Source organism: Semicossyphus pulcher, unplaced genomic scaffold (assembly GCF_022749685.1).
Source record: "Semicossyphus pulcher isolate SPU_LCO1_2020_fin unplaced genomic scaffold, fSemPul1.0.p SCAF_9, whole genome shotgun sequence".
NCBI classification, from domain to species: Eukaryota; Metazoa; Chordata; class Actinopteri; order Labriformes; family Labridae; genus Semicossyphus; species Semicossyphus pulcher.
In genome coordinates, this window is record NW_027211770.1 from 26,944,481 (window position 1) to 26,972,471 (window position 27,991).

Consider the following 27,991-nt stretch of genomic DNA (forward strand, 5'->3'; position numbering starts at 1 on the left):
AATAGCATCCAGTGTGTTTGAATGATTCCAGGGACACGTGTTACACTTATAAAAGCCTTAATTTATTACACAAGTCTAGTAGAACAAAGTACAAATTATACACAGCAAAGAACAAATAAGTATTTATACATTTTAAAGAGTAGTTTGTTGTTGGAACAAATGGAGCATTATATCAAAACAAAGGCTGTATAAAACATTTAAAAAAAGGCACCAATGACTCTGACAGAATCTGTTTCAGACCGTTTTTGACACAGAAAAACGCATCAAATGTTTCATCCTGCATTCGTCTTTTCTCTCTTTTCACCTTTTCAAACATCCTTAAATACACTGAATTTTTTTTTTTAAAGAGAAGTCATCACAAGAAAAGTTTTCCTGAAAATTACAACCTGCATCAGCTCGTCCACTGAGGAGAAAACCAAAAAGGTTTACACGAGACAGCCGTCAGGGCAACAGTTATCCGGTCTGGAGAGTTTTTGCATCTTGAAGTAGATAATTTGGCCAAAATAAAACGTAAAAAATGCAATGCAGAAAGGTGAAATCAGCCTCGATGTAAGCCCCAGCATCTCTGAGATGACATGAAAACAACAGCAGCAGCTCAACCAGTTTGAGTCGATAGCAAAGAACCACATCAGAAATCCAGTAATGATGCAATTCCAAGAATCAACAGGGTCAAACGGAGGAACGCTGCAAGATGATGACTGTGGAGAAAATCAAAATCAATCGACGCTACAACGGAAACAGAGTCAGGTGGAAACCACATTGTGGGTGAGTACTGCTCCGTTTCGTCTGCACACTGACCTTGAAAGCATCTTAAACAACTCCTCTGCTTTAATACAAAAGTGTGTGTGCGTGTGTGTGTGTGTGCGTGTGTGCTCTGTGATTCTACACCTTCACTCTGCGTCTGACTTTTCTTCTTCAGCATCCAACCTGGAGCTGTGACACACCTCGGTCCCATCATATCACGTACATTTTCCCTTCTTTTAAACATCATACCGAACGCGCTAAAAGACGTCTGTGTGAGTGTGTGTTAGCCGCGTGCTCCCTGTGGGTTGTGTTTAAACATTACTGGTGGAGTTAAGTGGAGTTTTGTGCAACCTGTGCTATACAGTTTGATTTATACAAAGAGCCTTCCGTGTGTTTGTCAAGTTACATAGGCACTGTCTGAAATCTGTACCTACAGTATGTTAGTGCTACGACAGAGATGATCTCCACATTAACCTGTTAAACTACGCCTCTACACCTTACCATGAACATTACCTGTGTAAAAAGTACTGCAATGACTGCTACAGTAGGAAGATATCATCATGAATTATCTAATTTAGAACTTAAAATCTTATTTTCTTAAAACAAGTGGAAAAAATTGAGATTATGTGAACCAGTTTTAGCATCACAGTATTTTCCCGATTGATGGTTTCATCTATAAAATCAGATTTTGTCGACAAAAAATTGACACACTTTCATCGCAATTTCCCAGAATTTTGCCTTGGCAACAATATCCAATAATTGAACATCTTTAGCAAAAACTTATTGGCAAATACAGCTCTGAAAAAAATTAAGAGACCACTCTAAATGTTCCTTAAAGAGGGGGTATGCTGTTTCACATTTTATATAATGTTTCAATGTTGGATGTCCAGACGAAACGTGGGTGAAGTTTCAAGTCTGTAGGTAAAAGTATGTTGGCGTAATCCCCAGGCTTCTCAGCTCAGTCCCCTTTGTGACGTCACAAAGTGCAGCCTCAGCAGGCTTCAGAGAGCCAGCCAATCAGAAGAAAGTTGTCTTGTAGGGGCGGGGTTTCTTAAAGGGACAGAGCCGACTGAGTCGAATCAGGCAGAGGCTGTATGAGGGCCTGCACAGAGAACCAGTGTTTTAACTGTAAATTATGCTAAGCTACTCCACAGGTATCACAGAGTGAATTATGAAGCTTGAAATTAGCATAATACTCCCCCTTTAAATCAGCATCTCTCTCTATATGTCACGGTCAGCCCAATCCAGATGTGAACCCCATTAAAACCTCCTGAATGTGATCAAGAGGAAGAGAAACAAAGAGCGGCCTCACGTCAGCCAACAGCTCTGTGACAGACTGGAGGAGAGCATGCAGAGAAGCATGGAAGCTGTTATTCCACCAGATATTGATCTCTGAACTCTTCTGAGTTAAAACATGAATATTCTGTTGTTTAAACATGAAAATTAACTTGTTTTCTTTGCATTATTCGACGTCTGAAAAACGTTTTTTTTTTTGCATCTTTTGGTTCTTAAAACAGTCGTCATTTTCTGACCTAAACGAGAATATTTGACACAGTGAGTGGTCTCTTCTCTTTTTCCAGAGCTGTGGTTCTGTCAATCCACTAACTGATTATTAAATCAGTCATTCCAGCTCTAATACAGGCCGCTATTTTCAGGAAACACTCCTTGACTTGTGTTAAAAAAACCGAAATCTAAATATCTCTCTGCACATTTTTCACTTGTTTCAAGAAAACAAAAATCAAAAAAGTCAAAATCTGCTTGTAATTTAGTTCAGAGTGAAACTTTTGTATTTATTAAAAGCTCTTGTACTATTATTCTTTTTTTTACCCAAAACAGAAAAACATTATTTCCGTTTAACATCTAAAACAACCAATAAATATAGCAAAATTCTATAAATATACAAGAAGTGTATTATTTCAGTGGTACATGTATGAGACAGGCTCATGGGACAAACGTTACAGTATACGAGGAGTGTTTTGTTATACTGTACAGGCACCAAAATACTGCAACGCCACAAGACTCACATGTTAATACGACCCCAAACTATCACTTAATATACTTTTTTTTTTAGCTTAATTCCACCAACGCTTGTTATAAAGCACAAGTGCCGGGGATTTAACACGGCTGGTAATATGCTAATGCTCATAAAGTTGACTAATTTCTTAAGGGGGGGATTATAAGGGCTATAGAATATAAAAAAAGTTCAGAGTAGACCTCGTGAAACGTGCTGGAAGAACAAGAGAAAACGGTGCCATTTGCTCCGAACATAAAAATTGACAAAGGCCTTCAGGGGGCATGAGGCCACTATAGCGTTGCCTAGAAACGCACTGTTATAAAAATGGTACCTGTCTTCTAATCACCACCGCTGCCTGTAGCATTTTTTTCTTCTTTGTCCTGTTGAGGGCAGATTGTGGAGTTCATAATAAGGCAGGCAATCAGACAAAAAAAAAGAAGCCCACTGGCCTGCAAATCAATCCCGGTGTGTGCCGAGAGGAAGGTGGTTATATAAGAGCCGGACACACACTCTGCATTATATTATGTAGAGCTGAATCAGTGTTGCTTTATACGCACACACACAACAGCCACGCTAACCAAGAAGTCCAGTCATAAAGAATATTTTCAATAACTCCTCAGTGAAGTGAAGGAGACGCTGGCCTTGTTAATGCAAACTGAAGCATCATTAATTCAACATATAGTCCCTGCACAGTGCGCTTTAAGATGTTTCCAGTTGGAGATATAAACCTGTCCTTGGAATGATCCTCTGTAAACGTTGTAAACGAAGTGTAGCTCTACAATAAGGCACTCACTGGATGGTTCGTGTTACAACAGCAGGCTTCCTTCAACCCAGAGGCCCCTTGAAACAACGCTGAGGAAGCTTAGAAATAAATTAAACAAACATTTGTACATGGAAGAAATGTTTTCAGCGTCTCACAGACGCGCTCAACGTAGCAGAGTAAAGGGCGACTGGGTCCTCAGCCTCTGTGTAAACACCTGGATAAATACTTGGGGCGTGTGACGCTGTTAAAAACATGTTTGAGCCCTGAACGTGATGTTTCAACATCTTTATCTTTTACAGTTTTGTTAACAAGCACTACTGTGAGCTGGTCAATCTTTTAAAACATAAACCACTGAGACAAACAGCCCTAACCTTTCCTTTGGAAAGTGAAGCAGCCATATTAGTGGAAAACACGCCCTCACTGCTCCTTGTGTTCACACGTTGTCGTGTGCGGCTGGTTGGAGCTGGAGTGGCACGGTTTCCACAGCAGCGGTGCGCTGAAAATGCCGATGATGCCCAGGTTGAGGGCGAGGCCGACGACCAGCACCCCGATGGTCCCCAAGAAGGAGGGCGTGGCTCCGTGGGAAACTAGCCACGCCCTGCGTGATATCATGTCTGCGATCACGCCCTCCATCTGGAAGTGGGTCCCCACCACGGCGCTGACGTGGAAGAGCTGGTGGCTGTGGCCTGTGGAACGAGATTCAGAGTGTGAAAAATAGACCCTGTTAACACTTTGTTTTAAAACTGTGTTGGGCAATCACACCAGAAGATGACAGAGCTAAAAACAAGCAGCCGTCATTAAACTGAAAATATGACATCATAATGGTGGATTGCTCCCTCCGGGTGGGGAGTGAGTCTTTGCCGCAAGTGAAGGAGTTCAAGTATTGCGGGGTCTTGTTCAAGAGTGAGGGTAAAATGGATCGTGAGATTGACGGACAGCATCAGTAATGTGGGCGTTGTCGTGGGGAAGAGTGAGCTGAGCCTGAAGGCAAAGCTTTCAGTTTATCAGTCGATCTACATTCCAACCCTCACCTGTGGTCATGAGCTTTGGGTAGTGAGCGAAAGAATGAGGTTGCAGATACAAGCGGCCAAAATGAGTTTCTTCTGCAGGGTGTCTGGGCTCAGCCTCAGAGAGATGGGGCTAAGGAGCTCAGACATCTGGAGTAGAGCAACTACTCCTTCGCATTGAAAGGAGCCTCCTCCTGGCGCCTCCCCGTGGAGGTTTTCCGGGCATGTCCAACTGGGAGGAGACCCCGAGGCAGACCCAGAGGTCACTTCACACCTTGCCTGGGAACGCCTCAGAATCCCCCAGGAGGAGCAGGAAAACGTGGCTGGGGAGAGGGACGTCTGGGCTAACTTGCTTAGCCTGCTGCCACCGTGACCCATTTTTCGTCCTGTCCTGCGCTCTTCCGCAAGTCATAAATGAATTTGTTGGAACAGTTGCATGTTAATGAAACCCTTTTGTTTTCTTTGCTATTCTGTATGAAGCAAATCGGGTTCATTTCTGGTCACAAACTGACAAAATATCTTGCTCCAGCCCTTCAAACTTCTCGGGGAAGTGAGCAGTTACAAAAAGCACTTTGTTTGACACTTTGTACAGCAATGATAGACACATGTGGCAGGAAATGGATCACTGGAATACTTCTGAAAACCGAGAGTAAACAGGGTCAACGGGGTCTATTTTTTTAGAGGCTGAGCGTGGTTCAATCTTTCACCTTTACACTGCCAACTCACGGTAAGTACTCTGTGTTCAGCAACAAACACAGCAGCTCTTTCTTGTGTACTTAGAAGAGTGAGAACCACAAGTGCAGAGATTTTCAGACATCCTGTTTAAAACTTGACCTGTGTAAACAAATCTCCATTGAGCAAAGAAACAGGCAGAAATTTATGTGCAAGCTAATACGGTATCATATCAAAAGCCTGTTTGATACAGAGCCATTGTTTGTGTCAATTGTTCTGCAGTCGGCAGGGAAAACATGAAAGAGTAGACGGGATAAAAGACAAGCAATTATTGGAAGTCACAGAACCATGTGGAGAGTAAAACGTTTTTTCTTTCATGCAAACTGTTTCTGAATCTTCTATGATAATATCCTCTATAACTCAGCTGAAGAGAGTCGTACACCCTTTTTACATGTTCTTTCAGTGTTGTTTTCCTCAGGGAGAGAGTGATGCATTCACTGTCATTTTGTTTGCGTTTATTTTAGGAATGCACGATATTGGATTTTTAGCCGATATCCAATATTTTCCAACCCTTTTTGCTGATTCCGATACTGATATACAAGGCACTTTTTTCCCCACCTAATTGCAGAGAAAATCAAGTCACCCCTGCAGTGGAATTGATATCATGCCTACTCTTATTGTAGTGGCCAAATCGCAGACATCTTGCAGCCTTCTTCACGCTTGACGGCAGAGGCGTTGTACAAAAGGTCACGTGTCTGATCACTCACGTTTCTAAGCGCACCTGAATGCACCATCCTCCCGATACACGGCAGTGAGGGAGACATGCCCGGACATGTTTACTGCACCTACTACGGAGACATCAGTGATCGCTGACAAACTCTTTTTATCGTGTATACGTCCATGAATATGTTTGATGATGCTTATGTTACAAACTGTTAGTGTTGGCTTTTGTGCCGAGTGTATTTTCGGCGCGATTTCTGGTAAAATGACAAAATGATAAAAAGAATGTGAGCTAACTGTTAGCTAGTTAAGAGCTGTGAAAGTTGTTTAACTTCTGTTCATTGGCTCGAGTTTCTGTAACTTTTTAGTCTTTATTTGTATATTGTTGAGAACTTTGCACAGGCAGTGCGCGCACACTCGTGCAGAGATAATGTCGTAACATGACGTCAAGCTTTTTTAGGGAATCATTGAGAATTTAGGCAGAATTAAAGCTTTTTTTCGGCGGAAAATATCAGCAGAAAAATGACATATCTGCCGATGTCCATATGTCATTTTCAAGCAATTATCTACTGATAATGTGCAGATAATATCGTGCATCCCTAGTTTATTTTCCTTACTGGCTTTTGTAAGAATGGAAGTAAAAATCATTACATGCTGTCAAGTCAGTAACAATCTAAATCAGGCTCAATAAAGGACATACCAAAGTAGTCGAAGCGCCCGGGGGCCAACCTCTCTGGAAGGTGGGCGGTAAACAGGAAACAGGTGAGGAAGGCGAAGAGGAGGTGGTAACAGTGACTGGACAAGGCGTCGCTCGGGCTGCAGCTTCCCCCGCAGCAGAGGAGGATCTACGTGCAGAGAAACACAGATTTTAAAATAAAAGGAAACACTACAAATCACCAGATTTATTTCACAATCCTAGAGATAAGATTAAAAACTATTTTAAAATGTCCACAGGCAACAGAACAGTTAAGATACAAGGATGCCAGTGCTGTGGTTCCAGCATTGTTCACAGCATTACTGACCCAGTTAGGGACAAAAAACCTCAAACAAATGGCCTGTGTATTGCATAAACTAATCATCACACTGATTAGGGGAATTAATTGATGGCAGGGATACATTTGTATTAGATTAGAAAGTAAATCAGTTTGTGGGTTAGTGAGCCAAAGTCCTGCAGAAAGAATTAAAGCCTGGCACTAATCAGCTCCGAGCTCTTACATAACAGCACAGAAAAACACATTCTGCAGATTTCAAAGTGCTGTGGTGAAGAGAGGAAATTAAGGCTTCAAGTGCAGTCAGAGAAGACAAATTATCAAGTGTTTCTGTAACAGCAGATTTGAAGTGCAAACAGAAATGTCAGATATTGACACTCACCCTGTAAAACAGAGGCACAGTGTCAAATATAAAGGGAACAACAAACGCTCCGGTCCTCAGAGCTTTACTTCTCTGTGGGAACTGCAGCTCCAGGAACCTGTGAGGACAGACAGAGGGCAGTGATCAGCAACTACTCATGTTTTTAATATAATGTACACTTTTATTGATTTTTATAACAGTGATATTCAGCGATAAACAAACAACAGAAGAGGCAGGAAAATAATGCATACATATATACAATATGTACTGAACCAGTCCATCAAAGTCCTGACAGGGTAAGGTTGCAAAATTAATATATTTAATTAAAATAATAATTTCCAAAACACAGCAAGAGTCTCTACAGTTAAACCTAATTAGCTGCTAAAGGATAAGGATACATGTATGTATCCCCCCGGAACAACGTGCTTTTAAATGCCTTTTTCTGTTTGCATTCACTTTCAGTAGTAAAGAAATAGCTGCAGTTGTGTCTGTAAGAGCAGCTAAGACTAAAAGAACGTAATGTGTCTAGGTTTCTCTGGAGAGTTGAAGTGTCACATGATGTTGTAAATGCTGTTTCAGAGGAGTTTCCTTTCTGGCATTACCTAAAGTCTGAGGGCAACACTAAAACTTTTCAAGGCCTATTATGGAAATCAAATGTATTTGCCTGGAGGTTATCTGCAGTTAGGATTAAGGTAATGTCCTTGACATCTGTTTACAATCCTTTGAGCCTGTAGGCCTGATGTTTAAGAAAGAAAACACATGTTAAACCTCCTATAGAATAAAACGACTTCACCCAAACTGCTGAAAAGGAGATTCCCTCAAATGTCTGCAGCAGCCTCTTACCTGGAGTAACACGACAGACTGGTGCAGAAAAGTGTGTTTCCAACTGCAATTGGGATGAAATGCTGATGGAGCCAGCTGTTCACCCAGCTGTCAGGTACCACGTAGTATCCGTAGCTTATGGCACAACCTGAAGACAAACACAGGACATTGATTGAGTGGGTAATGTAACTCTAGGAGAGGTTGTTCTTTCAGCATCCTTTTTCTTCTGCAAAGACGGGTTTACCTAAAAGTTTGTGTATATGTAGGTAAAAGGGTTACGTAATTGTTAATGTATTCCTATTCTGATCATATTATTTATAGTAATTTAATATAATAATATAAAACTATAATATATATTCATATTAATTTTGTACAACTCGTGGGTGTTGGGGAGCTGGTTTAGCTCAGTTCATAGTGCAGGCGCCCAATATAGAGGCTACAGTCCTCTGTAGTTCTGCATCAACATTTTCACTTGCTTATTTGAGTCCTTAAAGAAACAGCTTGCAGATTTTTGCAGTGGAGTCAGAGACAGACTCAACCTAACAGCGGACAGAGTGTCTTTTCTCATACAACCACTGGGAGTCACCAAAGTATGAACATGCGATTCTACACATATTGGCTTTTACATTTCTTTATATTAAAAATAATCTAACATCACCGTGTCTGGGACTTTTGGGTTTGTTTTTAATTCAGAATGTGAAGAACTGCATTGCTGACTGTAAAGTTTTTGGTCGTGCAGTAAGAGAACCCTCCTGCAGCTTTTATCCTTGAAATGAACTTCTGAACATTTTAAAGTGGCCAAGTTTTGGCACTAAGCAGCTTTGGGGTAGATTAAGGATCAGTCTGTCGGGGACCACACAGTTTGTAAAGGGAATTTAAGTTCATGTTTGTTAATGTCTTAAAATACTACAGTATCTCTGCCACAAGCTTTCATTTCTAATAAGTCAGATGATGTTTCAACATTCTTTGATAAAAATCTAAATGCTGATTCAGCGACAGGGAGATTTTACTTAAAGGAATATTATCCAGATAAACCATCAAGCTAATTATTTCTCAGGAAGCAGGTGCACAGGAGAAATATTATCACCTGTGCTTTGAGATGATATGGAAATCAGGCAGGCCCTCTTTACATTCACATAATAACACAACATTCACAGCACTGTTGCTTGTATTTGCATTTAAGGCCAGTTGCAACATAAGCAACATATTACAAATGAAAAGACACAGTTGAGTTCCTTTATAAGATTGAGATAAAACAAAATGCATATTAGCTGCTAATTATGTAACAAACTCCTCCACAATAAGTATCACCAGAATAGATCATTTCCAAATCAATATATTGTGTAAAATAATTGAAGTAAAAAGCAGTTTAATAAGCGGGATTATGTATAGTGAGCAGGTTGTTATCGTGGCCATTATGCCGTACATAATACTCTTAATAAACAGTAATAACTTTAAATATAACGGAATATATTGTGTGAGGTCTCACCCAGGCTGTAGAGGCTGAGCGCCCCGTAGTCAAAGAAGTAGCAGATGTGTCGGGACTCCGGGGACATGGTGCTGAAAGTGTGAGCGCAGCTGGAGGTGAAGGGGTAGATGCAGATGAGCAGCATGTACACCAGCAGGGGCCAGGTGTAGCTGTCGGTCACGAAGTTCAGGGTGGAGCAGAGGACGCAGAAACGCCACAGGAAGTACCTGCAAATCAACGTTTGGTCTTATTGCAGCGTTTTTGTGATAATCACCTCATCGCTCTGACGTCTGCTGCCCTACACTTCTCAAGGCTGTTGTTCTTGGACATCCTTGACTTATTATGTTCCAGGATTATGGTATTGTTGAGGATCCCGTATGCACTTTTCCCAACCTTTTCAAAAGTGTTAATAGTGTTTCATCCACCTGTTTATTTTCTAACCAGCTATACGATGAGTTTAAAGGACGTCTGAGAAACTAAACAAGAGTTTAAGTATGATTCTCCTACTGCTAGCTTGAGTCTTGGCATGAAAACAACTAGATTTGCTCTGGTCTGAGTCACAATGTTGTCTTTGACAAAAATGTAGTTTGGAAAAAATGTATTTCTTACATTTGTATTTCGTATGTGACAGTTTTTTCCCAAGAGGTCATGGTATTTGGGTGCGTGAAGGAAGTGATCAAACACTACTGAAGTGCAACACACAAATTAAAACATCTTAAAAACTAAAGAAATTAAAGGCTATCCACACACCATGTTGGCAGGAAGTGGGTCCAGATGTTAACGGTCTCGTTGTTCATCTGGAAGCTGCTGAGGATGCAGTCCAGCGCTGAGCTCCGCGGGTGGCGGTATCCAGAGATGATGCTGTCCTCCCTGAACACCTGAAGAACAGACACATAGGCCAGGTGAGACATTACACTGTACAGAAGTCTGCTTGTGCCTGTAAAGAGTTGTTCATTCCTCACTTGCTCCCGTCTAAAGACCGGTCAGAAGGCATCATCCTTGAAGTTTGGAAATAGTAGTCTGTGCTTAAAGTGAACATTTTTAGAGCAGTTGTTCTGGGCGTTGAAATAAAGCAATTTCTACTTGCAGTGTGTCGTCACAGGTTGCATGACAGAGTTTTGAAAAGTTCCACCATATTTAGTTTCATTTGAGGTATTTTTAGAGGCCAGAAACGGCTAGAAATCCAACATTTTGCAGGATAAAAATGTGGCGCACTTTAAGGAATACATTTTTTTTTCTTGTCGTAAACCGTGGGAATTTGTGACCCCTTGAAAGGATCCCAAAACCTAGATTAGAAACAGCCCAGGCCGTTTCCAGTCCACCTTAACAGGCGTCATATTTACATAAAACCAAATGAGAGGAAGTGATCACAACCTTGACTTTGTTTTTGAAATGACACAACAGTTATATAAGCGGCAAAGAGTCGTTAACAATGATTATCAACAACACCAACTCAACTAGTTCCACAACTTAACTGAAACTGGACTGTTGCAGAGCAACCCAAACCCAGTTCTCCTGCACGCTTGCTACATTGTTGCAGCTACTTTGTATCACGTACATTTATCTGTCTGCTGTGTGATTCAGAGGTACCAGCTTGATTAATGTAGACATGCACGGTTTATTGTAATGTTAAATAACAGTATTCGGAACACCTGGCTGAGGCGGAGTGATACACAGACTGAAAAGTCCCAGTGATGTTGTTCTCTATATCAGCACTCATGGAATGCCTCTTGTCCAATCAGATTACTTGCTTGGAACCAACCGTTGTATTTTCAACGGTGACATTATATTGAGGATGTGGTGAAAACCTGTTTCCTTCATCTGGATGTGAAGACAAACAGAGACGATAGCAATGTAAATATTTTCACAGGTAGAGAGGTCTGATTGGAGTACTTCACTATATTGGCCCTGCGACTTACGACTATGCCGCATAATCTAATTAACTTGTGGGGATTCTAAAAGCTCCATGTTTTGAGAGCGATTATGTTAAAAATAGAGATGAATTTAAGCTCTGTGAGGTATTTTCGGTTAGTGTCGATTTTGGCGCCTCCTGTGGACAAAGCCGTACCTCTTATCTTTGCTGATTTTGTCCCGTACATGCTTAAGTGGTGGTTTTTAACAAAAAAACATATCATCCTGCTTTCTTTTAACGGTCATATATATCAATCACTTAAAATTTCTGCCCTGGAAAATGTAAACAAAGGGAGTGTTCAGGTCACTGCTTTGTCTGACACCTACCCCACCAGCGGTTTCAGGCATTAAAAATAACTCTATAGAAATAATCAATCTTGTCGCTGGTGGTCTGGTTTGTGTTTGTAGGTCATACAGAGCAATCAGAATTAATTTCAGTCTGTTCCATAAGCAGCAGAAAACTCCTCATAGGAGCTTTAAATTTACACAGGAAAATCCCTAGTCCATATTTTATCACAGACGGTAAGTTAAAGAAGTTTGACAAAACACTGACTCTAGATTATATTTGCAGTTGGTGCCTGATGTTGCTGTTTGTCTCTGAGAAATCCCTTCAGCACACATGATGTGTTTTGATCTATTTAAACTCAAATATTTAAACTCTACGTACACAAGATCAAGGTCAAGTATATCAGGATTTGACACAGAGACTGTTGAGTGGAGATTGTGATGTAAAACTATTACAACAACGACTGTTTATTATCACAACAGATGAGGTCACGGCAGCGGACACAGCCGTGGACGCCCGCCAACACAGATGCTTGAACTGCAGGACTCTGCCTCCTGTTGACGGACGGCCTCTTCGACCTCACTCAGCTACTGTAACACCTACGCTATCTTTCCTTCCAGGTCATGAATGTTTAATCTCATGTAGATATATACGTTTGGGTTTTAGGAATGTCTAGTTGTTTGTTAACATGATATAAATACTGGAAGGTACGAAGCTGAAGTATGATGAACATGCAGAGGAAGAGCAGAAGAAGACTGTACATACTCTCTGCAAAAGGCCTTCTTGGATATGCTGGTGTCATGTCTTTCTACAGTTATTGTGTCATAAGAAGAAACCTGGAGTACGACTAATAAAGCTGAATATTACTGTTAGAGATTAAATAACTTTAAACCATGTTTGCCTTGGACTCTATTAATCCTAAGGCACGCCTGAAACGAAAGCAGGTTGGCTGTTAAAAGCTAAATACACGTGACTTAGAAATGACTTTGAATGCATCACAGTGTTTGTCTTCTTCCTTAAGGTTTGTTTTGTCGAAATCAATTAAAAGAAGCAGCTCTTGCAAGCTGTAAGCACCACCTGCTTCGCTGCACATTACATCTGCATACTGCTGACAAATACCACAGGCAGAGATGACGCTGACACACGAGTGTTTCTTATCGAGAGGCTGCCATTTTCCTAAATGTCAGCGGAGTAAAACTCACTCCCTCTCTCTCTCTCTCTCTTACTTGGAGTTACCACTCTAAAACTGCTAATAAATTCTGTTCCTATTGTACACCCAATAATAATCACAGCACTGATGGTGATAGAGATAGCTGTCAGTATTGTGTTGGTATGTGTCCAAAGGGAAGCTTTATTACAAGACGAGGTGTGAGTGTGGTGAAGCAGGATTGTGCGTTTAAAAGCCGACAGAAGCCTTAATGAGTGAATAAATATGATTCTGAAAAATGCTGTAGTTGTTGTGTGATTTGAATTACCTGACAGAACAGGTAATAGTTTAACATTAAAAACAAAAACACTGATGTAAAGGCTGCCTTTACTGTCTGTAGAAGCAACAGTCAGATACCTTCATACAGCTCACTGATATTTAAAACATTAAAACCACTGCTTTATTAAATAAATATTTAGATCTCTTTAAACATGTCTATTGTTTTGTCATTAAGTTATATTAACTTTGAGGCTAGTATGATTGATTCAGTAAAACTGGAGCTGAAAACTACTCATTGAAATATGTGTAAATGACAGTTATCCACGGGCGCGTTGTAACCTGCTCTGTCGACTGTTCATGTTCACACGTTACCAGTGTTAAATCACACCTCATGTCTGCACATGTCCTGACAGACAGACCTGACACATTGTTGGCGTTACATCAGAGGCCTTTGTGAAAAAGTCATGACAGAAATTATGACAGAAAATTAAACAAAATGCAAAAAAGAAAGTGATTGTTGTATGCATCACTGCTCACATTCAGAGCCCCTGTAAGCTAGAAGATCTAATCATCATGTATATTTCAACAATGGAATAAATGACTACTGTAGGTGTAACGTTACTCTGTATTTCCTCTCGCCTCTCCAGAGTGTTGAACCTCATTGTGTTAGTTTTACAGGCTTCAGATCAACTGTTTTGGTTAACTCTCACTGCTCTCATCATCTGTGTTTCCAGGAGCAGGAGGCAGCTGTTTTCAGCCAAATAGCTCAAGTGAACTGACCTTACTCTGCCTGCCTGGCCAGTTAGCCAAAAGCCTGTGAACAAAGCTCAGCCTTTAGCAGCTAAAGGGACTAATTTTCCTCCCAGGAGTCAGTTGGTGGAGACCAAAACTGAGATGAAAGTATTCTCTCTGTTCGTAAGGTGGCAAAAAACCCAAGTCGAGGCTTGTATGATAATGTGCTTAGCCTGGAAGCCAGGAAAAAGTATTTATTCTGGAAATTCTGGTTTCCCCCGAGCTCATGTGTTCGGTGCCTTTTATTCGACTGCAGGATTTTGGAAAACTACAAACCTAATTTTCATGAATTACTTTAACTGGGAATCTTAATGGTATTTTAATATTTGTTATTTCCTGGAAATAAACAAATGTTGACGACCTGATGACACTTAGTTTGTGTCCAATTACACGTGTTCTCTTGTTTTGATAGCCTTCCACCACACTGCAAATTCTGTTCTGTTACTAAATGGGTAAGGAACTTTAAACACACTTTAAGATAGACCTACGAATAACTTTGTAAACCTTGTAGAGATCGTGTCCTTTCGTCCTTACCTTGGGGATCTGGTGGATGTCAAAGAGCTCGGGAAGCTTGATGCTCAGCATTTCTGCGGGCAGCCGGATGGCCCCCTTCCCTCTCTGACAAACCTCCCAGAGCCGGGCTCGTCCCCCTCGACAGAGGACTACCCAGACAGGGTAGTCAAACACCGGGATCCGGACCCTCTGTCCCAGACTGTCTGGCTCCCATTGCAAGCAGCGCCCCCAGCCCTGGCTCCACCCGCCTGCCACGCCGCTACCGGCCCTGATCCCCCGCCACACTGGAAACACTGCAGAGACACACAACAAACACACAATGAGACACACATCAACAGAGCAGCAGAAACTTTTCTTTTTGTTTTTAACAATTCAGAGTTTTTCATTAGGGTTTTCTTATTGATTTATCTGCCAATTGTTATTATTAATAATAGTAATTGAATAGTCTATATAATGTCAAAAAGCCCAAATTGATGACTTCTGATTGCTTTTTTTGTTTTACCAACAGTTCAAAAGCCAAAAGTTTCCATTCATGAAACACAAAAAGCAGCAGAACCACCAAATATTTAACATTTTGGCTTGAATAATATCCAAAACGATTAATAGATTATCAAAATATTTGGCGATTAATTTTCTTTCAGTTGATTAACTAATGAACTGATTGATCATTGCAGCTTAATTGACTGATTAATCAGGTCTAGCTGTTGTTGGAACCCTCTCCCTTAGGACTGTAGCGGTGGTGTGAGGAGTTTATCCTGTACTTGAGTAAAAGTAGATACTCAACAATGTGTAAAAACACTATTGTAACACTTGACCTTTTTATCTTATCGAGGTTCAACGCTCAAGGGTTCTTTTAGAAGAAAAGAAAACCTATAACCTTTTTAAACAAAAGATTTAAACAGGTACCAGAGAAGATATCAATATGAAATAAGTTTCACCCTTTTTAATATATATTGACAGGCTACTCAGGTGATTAGAGCAGTATGCGTCACTCACAGAAATATGCTTCACCCAGCTCAATGCGACAAATAAAAATTTAATTACAACAAAAATAACTCTCTAAATCGGTCCAATATATATTCACAACCAACTAAAAGTCCAAATCTAACGAAATATGAACTTAATTGAACGAAAGTTCACTCAAATAGTCTCTTTTGGTCCTTCTTTTCCTAAGGCCCCATGGCAGGTCATGGATAATTGGCATGGGGTAGGCATCTTGCAGAGTTTTGGCATTCAGAGGTCGGAAATCAACACAAAATCTTGGAGTTTTATCAGGTTTCGGGACCAAGACCACTGGGGAACCCCAGGCTGACTGGGATGGCTCAATGATACCATCTTTAAGGGTTTCGGGTTTCTCCTCTTCAACTTTGGTGGACTGCAAGAAACCAGCCGGCTTTTGGTTATCCGCTTTGTAGGACTGACAAGTGAGACAGCCTTGCTGCTGCCCCAAGATCTTTCTACAGTGCTGGGCCTAGTTCCCGCCAGACTAATGTTTGCCCCCCCCGAGCAGGTACCAGAATTCAAAATCCAGACAAAAAAGGAAAGATCTCACCAAGAATCCGGAGGAAGAGTAATCCCAAAGTCTTTGTTCTTGGCGTCCTCATGCTGCGTTCAGCCGCGGGAGATGCCGGAACGGAGAGCTCGAATAATATTCCTTTTACTTTCCCTCACAGTACATTCAAAAGTCAATTTCTTCATTACATTTTTCCACAATTTGAATAGACTGTGTAGTAAAGGGCAGCTGCAGACTCTCGCCTGACGCTCACCAATTCAACCCTGCCGCGCCGAATCTCCCCCTTCGTCTACGTCACATCCCCCTTTATCACCTCGGCACAGACATATCTCTTTACTGGCACTTACCCACATCCTTTTAATTTACAGTGGACAGTTTAATTTTCATAGCACTAAAAAGGCAAAACAAACATTTTCACTCTTAGTGTCTTAGTTTTAATACCCTTCTAATGACTCATTCATTTGACACTTTTTTTCTCTTCAATGTGGCTCTGTCACAATATTACAAGTAACTCCTGCAGATTCATCGTTGCAAAGTTCACAGGATAAATAATATATCAGTGACAATGTTTATATGACAGAGTCCTTGAGTGTGATGTCTTTGTTGACTGGAGCCGACACTGAGAACAATCTCTTATTGTTGCTGCTCTTGAGACAAACCCAGACATCGATTTTGAAGAATGCGTGCTATTGTTACATCGCAGAGGCCCGTGACTGAAAGCATGCATGTAGTAAGAACATGTTGCACGAAACACTTCTTTCCCGTCAACAGAAGTGGAAGACATTTGTAACTTCACAGAGCAGAGAAAAATACTACACGTTAACAATGACAACAAGTGTGCTCATGTAGCTAAACAAGTGGCAAGCTGACAACATTGCTAACAGCACCTCTGCAGGGTTTCATTGCTTTGATTGAATGTAATGACATGGTAAAGAAAGAGAAGGTTTTTATGTGCAGGATTTAAATGGCATCTAGCTCTGACGTTTCAGAAACCAACTGACAGCTGTGACGGTCGCCTCAAAACTCTCTAAAGCCAGTGTTTGATTTGTCCTTTATGGGCTACTGTAGCATCATGTTTCAACATTGTGGACACCATGGACAAGACCTGCTCCCTCTGTGGATATAAAGCACTCATTCTCAACTCACTGTGATTTATACACTCATGCAGACATACTTATGTGCATTATAAGCAATTTCTGCCAAAAACTTCCCCCTTAATCTCACACACACATTTAAAAAGAGAGCTGTCATGAGACTATAACCTTTACAGTATTGTTGACCTGCTGAGTTTGGACATTTTTCCCCAGACCTGACAGGTTCAAACATTTCCTGGCGTCTCTCCTGTCATTACAGCTCACACCTCGAGGCGAGGGGCTCCTCTCTCGTCTCTGTGTAGGAACAAGAAGAGGGGACCTCGGCTTGCTGCAGCCCAGCTGCAGGCCCCAGCCTGTTCACTGTGACAAAGTGAGCTTTGTGGAGGCTAAAGGCTTGAGAGTACGGGGGCCAAAGGATGACTGTTACACGCTGCTCTGGATGGAAATGAGGCTTCTCACCCTCTTACACACACAAATACAAGCAGTATGCTGCCATGGGGAGCATGCACAAATACCCTGAGCTCTGACATGCATGCACACTGGTACAAATCCTGCATTCATTACGGGTGGCAAACACTGGAGCACACAAACAACAGCTCACACAAAGCACAGCTTGCGATGGTGACAATAGCTGAGAAAAGTCATCGAGTTCACTGTAGTGTGAAGAAACATTCTCATTTAAATTCAGATCATTAGCATCATCTGGCGCCAATGATTTGAATAGTCGATTGAAGATTTTCTTGCATGCTGCATCACTGATTTGAATGGTAACGTCTGCGTATGTTAAGTTTAGATTAAATTACAACTGTCAGTGAGAGATGGAAGATGAAAGAGAGGAACTTAAAGAAGCTCAGTGAAGCCCTCAAGGAGCCAAACAACTACAGAACGTCATTGTGAAAGTGACATTTCAACAGCTGACACAAACACAAACTCTACTTGGAAGTGACATCAGGAGACATTCATTCACTCCTTGATCCTGGAAATATGTCAGTGTGTCCTTTCTGAACCTGCTGTCTAACAACAAGTGTCATGTCACAAAGTTATGCATGCTCTACATATGAATATGTAGATACGCAAAACACAAAACACAAAACACAAACAGCCCTTTAACAAGTTTCAAGCTCAACAAACTGATCCTTCAAGAAGTAAGACGAGGCTATTCAGTGAGTTTTGAACCAGAGAAAGGACAACTTACACTGACTTCAGCCTCAACTCAAGATCACAGGAAAATAACATGCAGTATGTGAGGTAATAAAGCCTTCAAATAAAAAAAAATCAGTCACAAGATGTTAAGTCACTTCTGACATGAAGCATTAGACAGGCATGCAAAGGCCGAAAATGTACTCCTCTCCACTCCACCCTTCTGTCTGAGGTCACCCTCCTTACTCGATGGAATCACTGAGTCAACCAGCCTCTGCTTTACTTTCTCTCCTGAGATACAGATGAAGTATTCCTAGGGTGTAAGACACATGGCGTGGTGCTGGATAAGACTTTTAACACACCTTTTTACACACCTATATCACATAAACCTCATAGAGCCTCTGGAAACCTCAGCTGGAAAAAGTGCTCCTAGTTTACACGGTTTATTAAATCTTGCATGCATCCTCCTCAGAAGATATCCTTGACCATCAGAAGATGACAGTGGTTTCCTGGATATACTGAGAAGAAATATCTGGTTCCTCCTCTACAGTACTTGTTGGTGTAACAGGTTATCTGAGGTAGTCACGTTTGTAGAGATAATTAAACTGCTGTCTGTGCTAGTTTAGCTTGCAGTAATATTTGCTTTGCAAAGTATACCTTTTAACAAAACAGTGACAGTCTACCGCGAGTTATCAGCTCTGTATGGACACCTGAGTAACAAAGTAGGTCTTGAAATTATTCCAGCCTTTATACGAGGGTTTTAAATCCTAAATATTCTACGTGAAAGAATATTTTATTCATTCTGGACAATGATATAATATGTCACAAACTTTGCCATCATATGACTTCTCTGATTCTATTCAGGCTTCTGCAATGGATATGTGATCACATGCTCATTAACACAATCAGACCCCTAACCTGGTGAAGTGCGCTGAGAATTTCAAAATAAAAGCCGAAGTTAAAGATGACATCGATTGATAATTGAACTGTGCCCCTGTGATATTTGATCATCGAATAGAGATAGATTGATGGATCATGAAATTCCTACTCTGTATGATTTGAAAAGGAGCATAAACATCTTTAACCTCCTAAAAACACAAAGATGCTGACTCCAGTGACATCACTTCAGACCTAACCCAGCTCCTACTGCAGTCACAAAACACTCAACAACTATAACAATGTTTTAGCCTAGGTGTCAACTGTTAAATAAGTCGCCAACTAGTCTGATAAATCTGTTTGAGTTGTAATTAAACACAAGATGCCTGTGCCCTAATGATAAGGATAAGGGCTTATTTTTGACTTCAGCTTCGTGAATGTGAATGTTTTTAAAGGTTGATGAACTCCTCTCTGACAGTAAGGAGAATACCTGTGAAACACCGATCCACAGTTTTACGCAGCATAAAACTAATCGACAAAATCAACAGAATATTGGCCAATGAAAAAAGGGTAGTTGCAGCCCTAAAACTATACGCAGGTAGCATGCCCCAACACCTGAAAAGAGAAAGTGTGCAATCTGTGTAGTTCCCTTTTCTGACTCGTGCAGTGCGAAGACGCACATTTGGTTTTCTGTGTTTTTGCATTGTGGCACTAATGTTTGTTTACTCATCAAACGTGGGAAGGAAAACTAGTCTAATGACATGCGCGATGATTTTCTCTGACTGCTCATGTGATCTTAACGTGCGTGCCCCCTTAGGCGGCTGTTGTTACCTGCAAGCCCTGTTGCAATTCTGAAAATGCCCACAGGCAACACCAACTTCCTGTTTTTGTTCTTCTCTCGACATCTGAAATTCTTTCCCACTCTCTCGTGATGTCTTCATGTGACCTTTCTCAATGGACGTCTTTATTGGCCACAGGCGGACAATAAGAAGGCTATGCAGGGAGCATGTAGCCCACATGGATGGACACATGCGCCCTGTACTGCATGTACAAACAATCCACAGCTCATGCTACAGAGCAGACAACACATCCTGCTGAAACATGTTCAACACAACAGCCCCGAAAACACCCACACATCAGTAATTAACCTGTGGCTTCACTGATGAGTCATGCACCAGCCCTTAAAATAGGAGCCATCTTGAAATATGTCAATAAAGTATTTTTGAGAGTCATAGAGTAATTGTGTGGCTTTGTTTTCCCAGAATCCTTTTCAGCAACCACGCAGAGAGGACATGCCCAAACATGCTACATCCACTTGTTCACTTTCCACACAAGAATTAATGCAATTAGGAGAGCCAGTTTTTCAATTTAGATAAATAAGAGTCTAGCCGTTCAACGCCTCTGTCTCAAACAGAGGATTGTCTATGGGAAAACTGTCTCTGGGAAAATTAGGTCAGGTGTAATTAATTCTCATCCTTGTTGTAAACGTAAAACAAGAACGAACCTAACGAACGTGTAAACAAGCACACAAAATGAGTCCTAGATTTTTGACAGGTCATAAATGTTGTAAAGGTTGGACTCCTTTAAAGTGATAATCTCGAAGATTGTCATTTAAATAAATGTCTGTTAAGTCACTATATATCGCCGAATTGAGGTAACACAACGCTCACTGAGCCTATGGCCCACTGATGAAAGCCTTTGCATGTGCAGTACTTCGGACTGGGTGTCTGGTGCGACTTTCGCAGAAAAAAATCACGAGCAGCGCCCAGTTAGTGATGCGTTTTCCATCAGCCAGCAGTGGTTGGTCTGCTAGAGAGGGTAGGCGGAGCTAAGCGGCTGCTTTTCTCCGGTCTCTGCAAGTGTTGTGAGTAAACAGTAATCTACTATGGCTGAACAAACAAAGAAAAGATACAGATACAACTTCAACAATAAGTGAAAATCCAAAGAAAAAGAAACAAACTCGACGCTCAGATGAAGCAAACAGTCTAAAAAGGAAAGCGACCGTCAGCGAGGAAAATCAAGAGTTACAACCGGAGCCAACTGCAGATTAGCCTTTTTTACATTGTGCTTCTGCAGAAGCAAAACATGCGAGAGGTGTGAACGCCTGTTATGCCTCTGTTACAACCTCTGATGCCGGGTCAGAGGCGGAACGACTTTGCCCCACCATTACGCCTCCGTTCATTTCACGTAGAAGATGGAACGTAACAGAGGTGTAATAATCCTGCCTTGAACATGCAGTGTAAAAGGGGCTACTGTTTGGATTTCTGGGAAGTGTGCTCCCGCAATTACCATTTATCGCAATAGGTGCCGCCAAGGAGAACGAAACTTTAACCTGTTATCAGTTGATTTGACGATTATTTCCTTAACCATGTGAATCTTGTTGGTCCAAGAAAAAAGCCAGAAATTAGTGAAAAATTGCTGTTTTGTCCAACTTTAATGGAAGACTTAAAAAACAAAAAAATTCATATCTGAGCTGCAGAAAACACTGAATATTTGGCTTTTATAAATTAATTGATATAAAGGAATCCTATCAGCTGTAAAGGATTAGCTACTTCAGTCTGATTTAGTCTATATCAAAGAAAAAATAAGATCCTGAGGTTTTTTGGACAAACAGTTCAATTACAGGTCTTTTTTTTTACGCATTATTCAATCATGAGAAAATAATCTTTCATATCTTCTCATCCATGCCTCTGACCAAATAATTGAGGTTACTTTAGTATATGACTCTTGCATGGGGTCACCCTGCACACAGGAACATACACTAAACCGTGTCACAAGATGCGTTTTATATAACTTCCTTCTTTTTACCGACCAAAGTCTTGCTGGAATGTTTTTGAAAAAGGTGTTCCTCCTTGGTCAGCCCCCTTCTTGGTAAGCGTCTCCATCTCACATCAAACGGCTGCCTGGTTATGTAACACGGCCCCTATGTGTTCTTACTGATCACAATGAACAAGAGGAAGCCTAACTGTCACATCCACAACATCAAACGGTTAGTTTTTTCATTGTATTATTCAACCAAGTGGTTCATCTAAAACCAGTGTGTGGTTTTTTTAGATTACACTCATGTCTCTACACAAGCGAGAAGTCAGCATGTTCCTGTGGCTTTCATGTGACTGACTGTATTCCTTGACAGATAAAAGGGAACAGAACATCAAATAGAAACCAGACTCAACTCATTTCTCAAATTATAATCATACATTTAAAACATAAGACTCAACTGACTGTGCGTACTGTGTTCTGTAGGCATGTGTGCTCCCAACCCACATCCCCCTCGGCATGTTTGTTATCCTTAACCCCCACCTCTCCACCCCTTCATTCCTTTACTACGGCACATGCACCTGATTGTCAACATACTACTGTATATCCATGTTCCTACGCAAGACCTTCCTGTTTTCCCGCTCCTGTACTGTAAGCTCAATATGTACTGTAAGCTTTAGAGAAAGAGAACTGTCATTTAATCTGTGTATTATTTTCTTGATTCAACAATTGCTCTATGAAATTCCACAACTAATACATATCTAAATAGAGCAGGACCAGTATGGCATTTTTAAGCCTGATATAGTATCGATTTATAGGGGAAAACATGTTACCAATATGGCCGCCGATATTTATGAGCAAGAATGAAAAAAAGACCTTTTTCTATGTGAATAGTGCAACAATTTTGCACCGATATGACTATGCAAAGAGACACAGAATCCTTCAGTCTGACACAAATAACATTATTAGAAAGTTTTAAACATTATTTGACAACATTGAACAATTTTATCTCACCACAGTTTGCTCACTTGCGATGCTACGCTGTATGTGCTGCAGGCAGTGCAGAGTCGGAGAGTACGGTAAATTATGGAGTTGAGCACGCTCGAGGGACAAATTACGTCAAAAGTTGTACAAAAGTTTTGATATCAGCACATATCAAAAAACACAAACAATGATACGGATATATCTGTGAAAGGCCTGTATCAGTCTGCTTAAGCTATATCAGCAATCCGATATATCGGTCAGGCTCAAATTAGAAATACGTTGATCATTAAAATTGTTCCCTGCTATTTTGTTGTAGGTCAACTAATCGATTAATCGTCTGAGATGTATAATGATAAAATTCTTTAGGTATGCATAAAATGTTTCAAAACAAAAAACAGCCTCCTCTTTAATGTAGCTACTACGCAAGCTGGGAAGAAGATGTCCATGTGGCAACTGCTTACAATGTGGAAAAATCAATCATCAAACATCTCCAATTTTTTCAAATGGACACATCTCCAGAGCAACCCTTCAGGAAAACACGCTGGTCACATGCAGCCAATTCTCAGGATGACTTGGAATGTCTCAATCCTTCAATGTGTTTTTATTTCCACTTCCTTTGCCACCTTAAGTTAAACAAGACTTTCCAGGAATTCCTCTAACACCGCCTTTAAAAAACACAACGTAGTTTTCTTTTGAAAGTGAAAACAAACAACAGCTCCTACCGAAATATTCAAAAACTTCACCTCAACAATGCAGCGATGAAAACGGAGGAAAAACATCACCTTAGCGTTTATGTCACTGAAATACTTGTAGTTTTTCGACTTACCGCGACCCTCGGGCATGCGGAGAGTGAAGTATTCCTCTCCGTCTAGAAAGAGAAACAACGCTTATTGTGTGACCACCCGGGGCTGGCTGTCTTTTCTTCCTCCTCTCTCGGTTTGTGTGTCGAGTGTCTTCAGTCTCCTTTTCTCTTGTCCCGCGCGAGCCAGTAGGAAGCGCTGCTCGGTGCTCACGTGGATCACTGGAGCAACAACAACACGAGCCATGTGTGTTCAACGGCAGGGCGCGCGCTACTGGTGAGAAGATGTGGAAGGATGTGTAGACGGTGATAGAATAAACAGAGCAAAACTGAAGCTTTAAACACGATATTTTGAACTATAATGTTTCCAACACGCTAATCGGTTACATTTACTTCAAATGTGATGGATATTCATGATATCTTCTCGCAGTTTTACATTTTTAAGTCACTTTATTGATGCTCGAGCCTGCTTTAATTTCACTTTAGTCTTGTCTTGCTAGCTTGTTTTTAGCCACATTAGCATTTGTTGCTGTAGGGATGGCCCAATGACCAATGATGGCCTGCAGTAGTGAAAAAGTACATGTTGTACTTTAGTAAACTAGCAACAGTGTTTAAGTAAAAGTCAGGTATAAAAAAAAAAACAAATTTCACCAAAGAACTTAAACATAAGTATCAGATTAGGCCTACTTAAACTGCCTTAAAGTAAAAGTACTTATGCAGAATGGCCTGTTTCATAATAATATAGGCTATGTTCATAGATTGGTTTATGATAATATATCACCTTTTACCTGTACTTTAAGACTTAAAGTAGAGGTTAAAGTTGGAGTATATTTTATGCTGTTGCTCTTGTTCTTTTACTTTTAAAATGATGCTTACTTGTAAGAGGGTTTTTCTACACCGTGGTTTCACAACTTTACCTCAAGTTTAACCAATTGTATGCAGATATAATGAGATTAAGTGTTTATTAATGTCACATATATCCATATACATATTCAACATATTCACCAAAACGCACATTTGATGTAACAACTGAGTTTTACTGTTTTCATAGTGAACCTTGTAGAGATTTACAGCTATTAACGAATAGGCTACATTAAAAAATAACTATTTGCATACAACCATATTAGAATGTGTTATAAAACCACTGATTAAATGTTTATGGTGCCCATTGGATGATTACTTATGACTGGTGATCCCCCTGATTTCCCTCTAGTGCCACTAAGTTATCTAATACTATCTATAACTAAGTCAAAAGCTCCCATGACAGGGCCAAAGCTAGAAAGCATCTTGCACCTGTGCATTAGTGCCAATTAATTATTAATTATCACTAAGATTAAAAGTCAATAGTGACGTGTACCTGGTACAGCATTGCTTTGACCTACATGCTAACACCGAATGCTAGCATGCTCACAATGACAATACTTAAGGCTGATTTTTTAGCTGGCTCTGGGAACCATGAATGTCTGCAACCGAACTCAGTCCACCAAGTAGCTGTTGAGATGTTTTAGTCTGACCAAAGTGGAGGGAAGACAGTGATGCAACAGCGCTAGCCTGGCTACCAACATTATGTAATGACTCATAGCTGTTACTGAACAGTGATGTCAGTCACCCAAAATGGTTAAATAGAGGAAGTTGCTCAACATCACTCTGCAAAACTGATTGTTCCTCCTGGATGTGTCCTCAAAGGTTACAGGAAGTCTAGTCGTCGTTGTCAGTCTTTGACATACTTTTACACTATCACATGCCTTCAGTGAATGTGAGCCGTCATGTGAACCTGTGGGGATACTCCTTTGTCCAAACCACCAGGGAGGATATCCTGTTTAATACTTTGCAGGAAAACGTCCAGCACGTTTTTATCATATTTCTGCATTGATCGTATTTGTCTTGTCATAAGAGCTGAGACAAACCCAGAGCAGCGTGACATTAAACACTTGAGGGACACAAAAGTGGTTCACACACATCAAAACAAGCCCTGACAACAGCAGCACTTCAGCAAAGTATTCAAACTATGTGGTAGACGTTCAGTGACCCCTGCCCCTCCTCCTACTCCAAATACACGGTTCATTTGTTCATCTATAGCTCAGATATGACATTTTATGATCAAAAAACAAGACTTTGTATGGCTGTGTTACACCTTGCAGGAGCAGTTTTTGGCAGTGAATTAACGTTCTTTGCAAAAGTAGTCATTCATTTTAACTGCCATGTTTTCAAAAACCAAATAAAAACACTGCATCATATTCTGGGTTAAGAATTTTACGCATATCCCAAAGTAGTGACACACCCTAATAACTTCCAGATCGAGTCCATTCCCATAGTATTTTACACAATGTTCTTAAAATAGCCGGGTGTATCCAGTAAAAAATATTTTACTTTTTTTACTTTATTGTCTCAGTGGGAATATTTCAAACGGTCGGTGCTGCTTCCTCTTGTGTGAAACCAGTAAGAAAAACCTGTAACGATATATTTGACAGATCCTGGCATGATTTTTGCTCTCATCATAATGACCATGGAGACAGAGGGAGCCATTTCTCAGCATGTCTACAGAGCATGTTCCTCCGCTCCCCCTCTATGATGTAATCAGGTTTGTCTTCCTACTGTTAGTGATGCTGTGAGACCACATTTAGACACAAACATATCTGAGGATTTAGTTTCATGACTCAAAGACAGGAAGCAGGAACAATCAGAGGTACTAACTAGTGATCTAGTTGTGTTGTAATTTGTTTATAATTATATTTTGCTTCGATTTAACTCTTCATCTTGGATGTTTAATTTCACTGTAAGGAACTCTGTAACAGTTTGAAAAGTCTTATACAATTAAAGTTAATATTTATACATTCCTATCAAAATCAGCGATCACAGCGTTAGAGGAAGTACTCAGAAACTTGACTTACCACGCATTACAAATACTCGCTTTAGAATAAAAAGCCCATGAATGAAACGTAAAAGTGAAGTAATATCAGCATAAAGTTCTCACTCTGCAGCAAGGCACCTTTATGACTTTAATACTGTTTTATAATAAAGTAATAGATTATAATTATTTATGCATTAGCATTTAATAAGCTTATTACTGTTTACCCATCTAGAGTTTATATGCAATTTATAAAAATGCATCATATTTAATAAGCCAACCTTGTGTTTTTTTGTGTACATTATAAAGTCAAATAAACATAAAACTCTCAAATGATTTGTAATAAAGGGTTATGATAAAGTGTAATTGTCTACTTATGGAGTAGTTAGAACATGGAAATATTCAAATAAAGTACATCAACTTGTGAAGTGTAGTGGCTAAATAAATGTAGTCTCACTGGCACTCACATACAGACAATAATAAATTACAAGCAGAAGAATAAACAAATAGTCATACAAAGAAATATCTGAAATAAACAATGTGGTCTTATCAAGTGTGGGAACGTGTAAACAAAGCTCGACTTAAGATGCTCCACTCACTTACTAATATATGCCCATAAAAACTATGCCATAGAACATGAGGGGTTCAACAGCCTGTTATGCGCGCGTTGAAGTAATAAAACTTGGCTTCAACATCCTCAAGTGTTTCGGAAGTATGTTTTGGCCGAAAGCACGTTTTGTTCCTGTGAATAGGAGTGACTTACGAGTAAAAACCACGAGGGTCTCTTTGTGAGGGGAAGGGGAGTGAGTTAACTGAAACACTATACAGTTCTTGGAAAGAGAAAGAAACACGAAGTCACGGTCAGAGTCACGGCGCTGCGATGATGAAAAGCTGCTGTCAAACTATCACAGGTTACGGCAGGACACAGAAAACTGCTCTGACCTTTCAGCTCCGCGCGTCCGATGGGATCATTTTCAGCTCAGATGGATTCCAGAGAATGGAGGAGGAAAAGTGAGTGAAGAAATCAATTCCTTGGAAGTAGAAAACTTATAGTTCCATCATTTTCCCCCTTCGGGGATGGTCCCTATTGTACCAAGCAGACCCCCTCCTCCTCTTTTCCTCTGCACATTCCTGCAGCAACCAAGTAAAAACACTGCTGCACCCCCAGTGTTGAAATCCCACCCTCGGGGCTGAGACTTTTTTCCATTGGATGTGGCAAAAAAAAAGGAGCACAAGCAAAGAGAACAAGAGCTGCAGCATCATTAACATAAGAGCAAACATGGATGGCATTCATCCTGAACCAAATGCATTACCATTTTAAAGAGATTTTACGCAATAATATGATTAATAAGGCGCACATTTGAAGTCCAAACATGCCCCAAAAAGACAAAAGAAGAGAAGTTACTTACACATAAACTCCAGGCGGGCGAGACATTTCCCCACAGCGAGCACAGACCCCTGCATGGACATCTCTCAGACGGATCACAGACGC

At 40.6% G+C, this 27,991-nt stretch overlaps 1 protein-coding gene across 2 annotated transcripts; it reads right to left on the minus strand.

Moving 5' to 3' along the window:
• Positions 1-40: 40 nt before the first annotated feature.
• On the minus strand, positions 41-27,990 carry paqr6 (progestin and adipoQ receptor family member VI). 2 transcript variants are annotated; one of them, XM_069655910.1, is made up of 8 exons: positions 27,909-27,990; positions 14,510-14,781; positions 10,311-10,438; positions 9,582-9,787; positions 8,114-8,240; positions 7,292-7,388; positions 6,621-6,765; positions 41-4,207 (listed from the first exon to the last, which is right to left on the minus strand). In XM_069655910.1, the coding sequence occupies exons 1-8, from the start codon at positions 27,967-27,969 to the stop codon at positions 3,939-3,941; spliced, it is 1,305 nt and encodes a 434-aa protein (XP_069512011.1). In that variant the 5' UTR covers positions 27,970-27,990; the 3' UTR covers positions 41-3,938. The 2 variants fall into 2 exon arrangements, with proteins under 2 accessions (XP_069512011.1, XP_069512012.1); XM_069655911.1 differs by lacking the exon at positions 27,909-27,990 and adding an exon at positions 23,679-23,761.
• Between the last annotated feature and the right edge of the window lies 1 nt (position 27,991).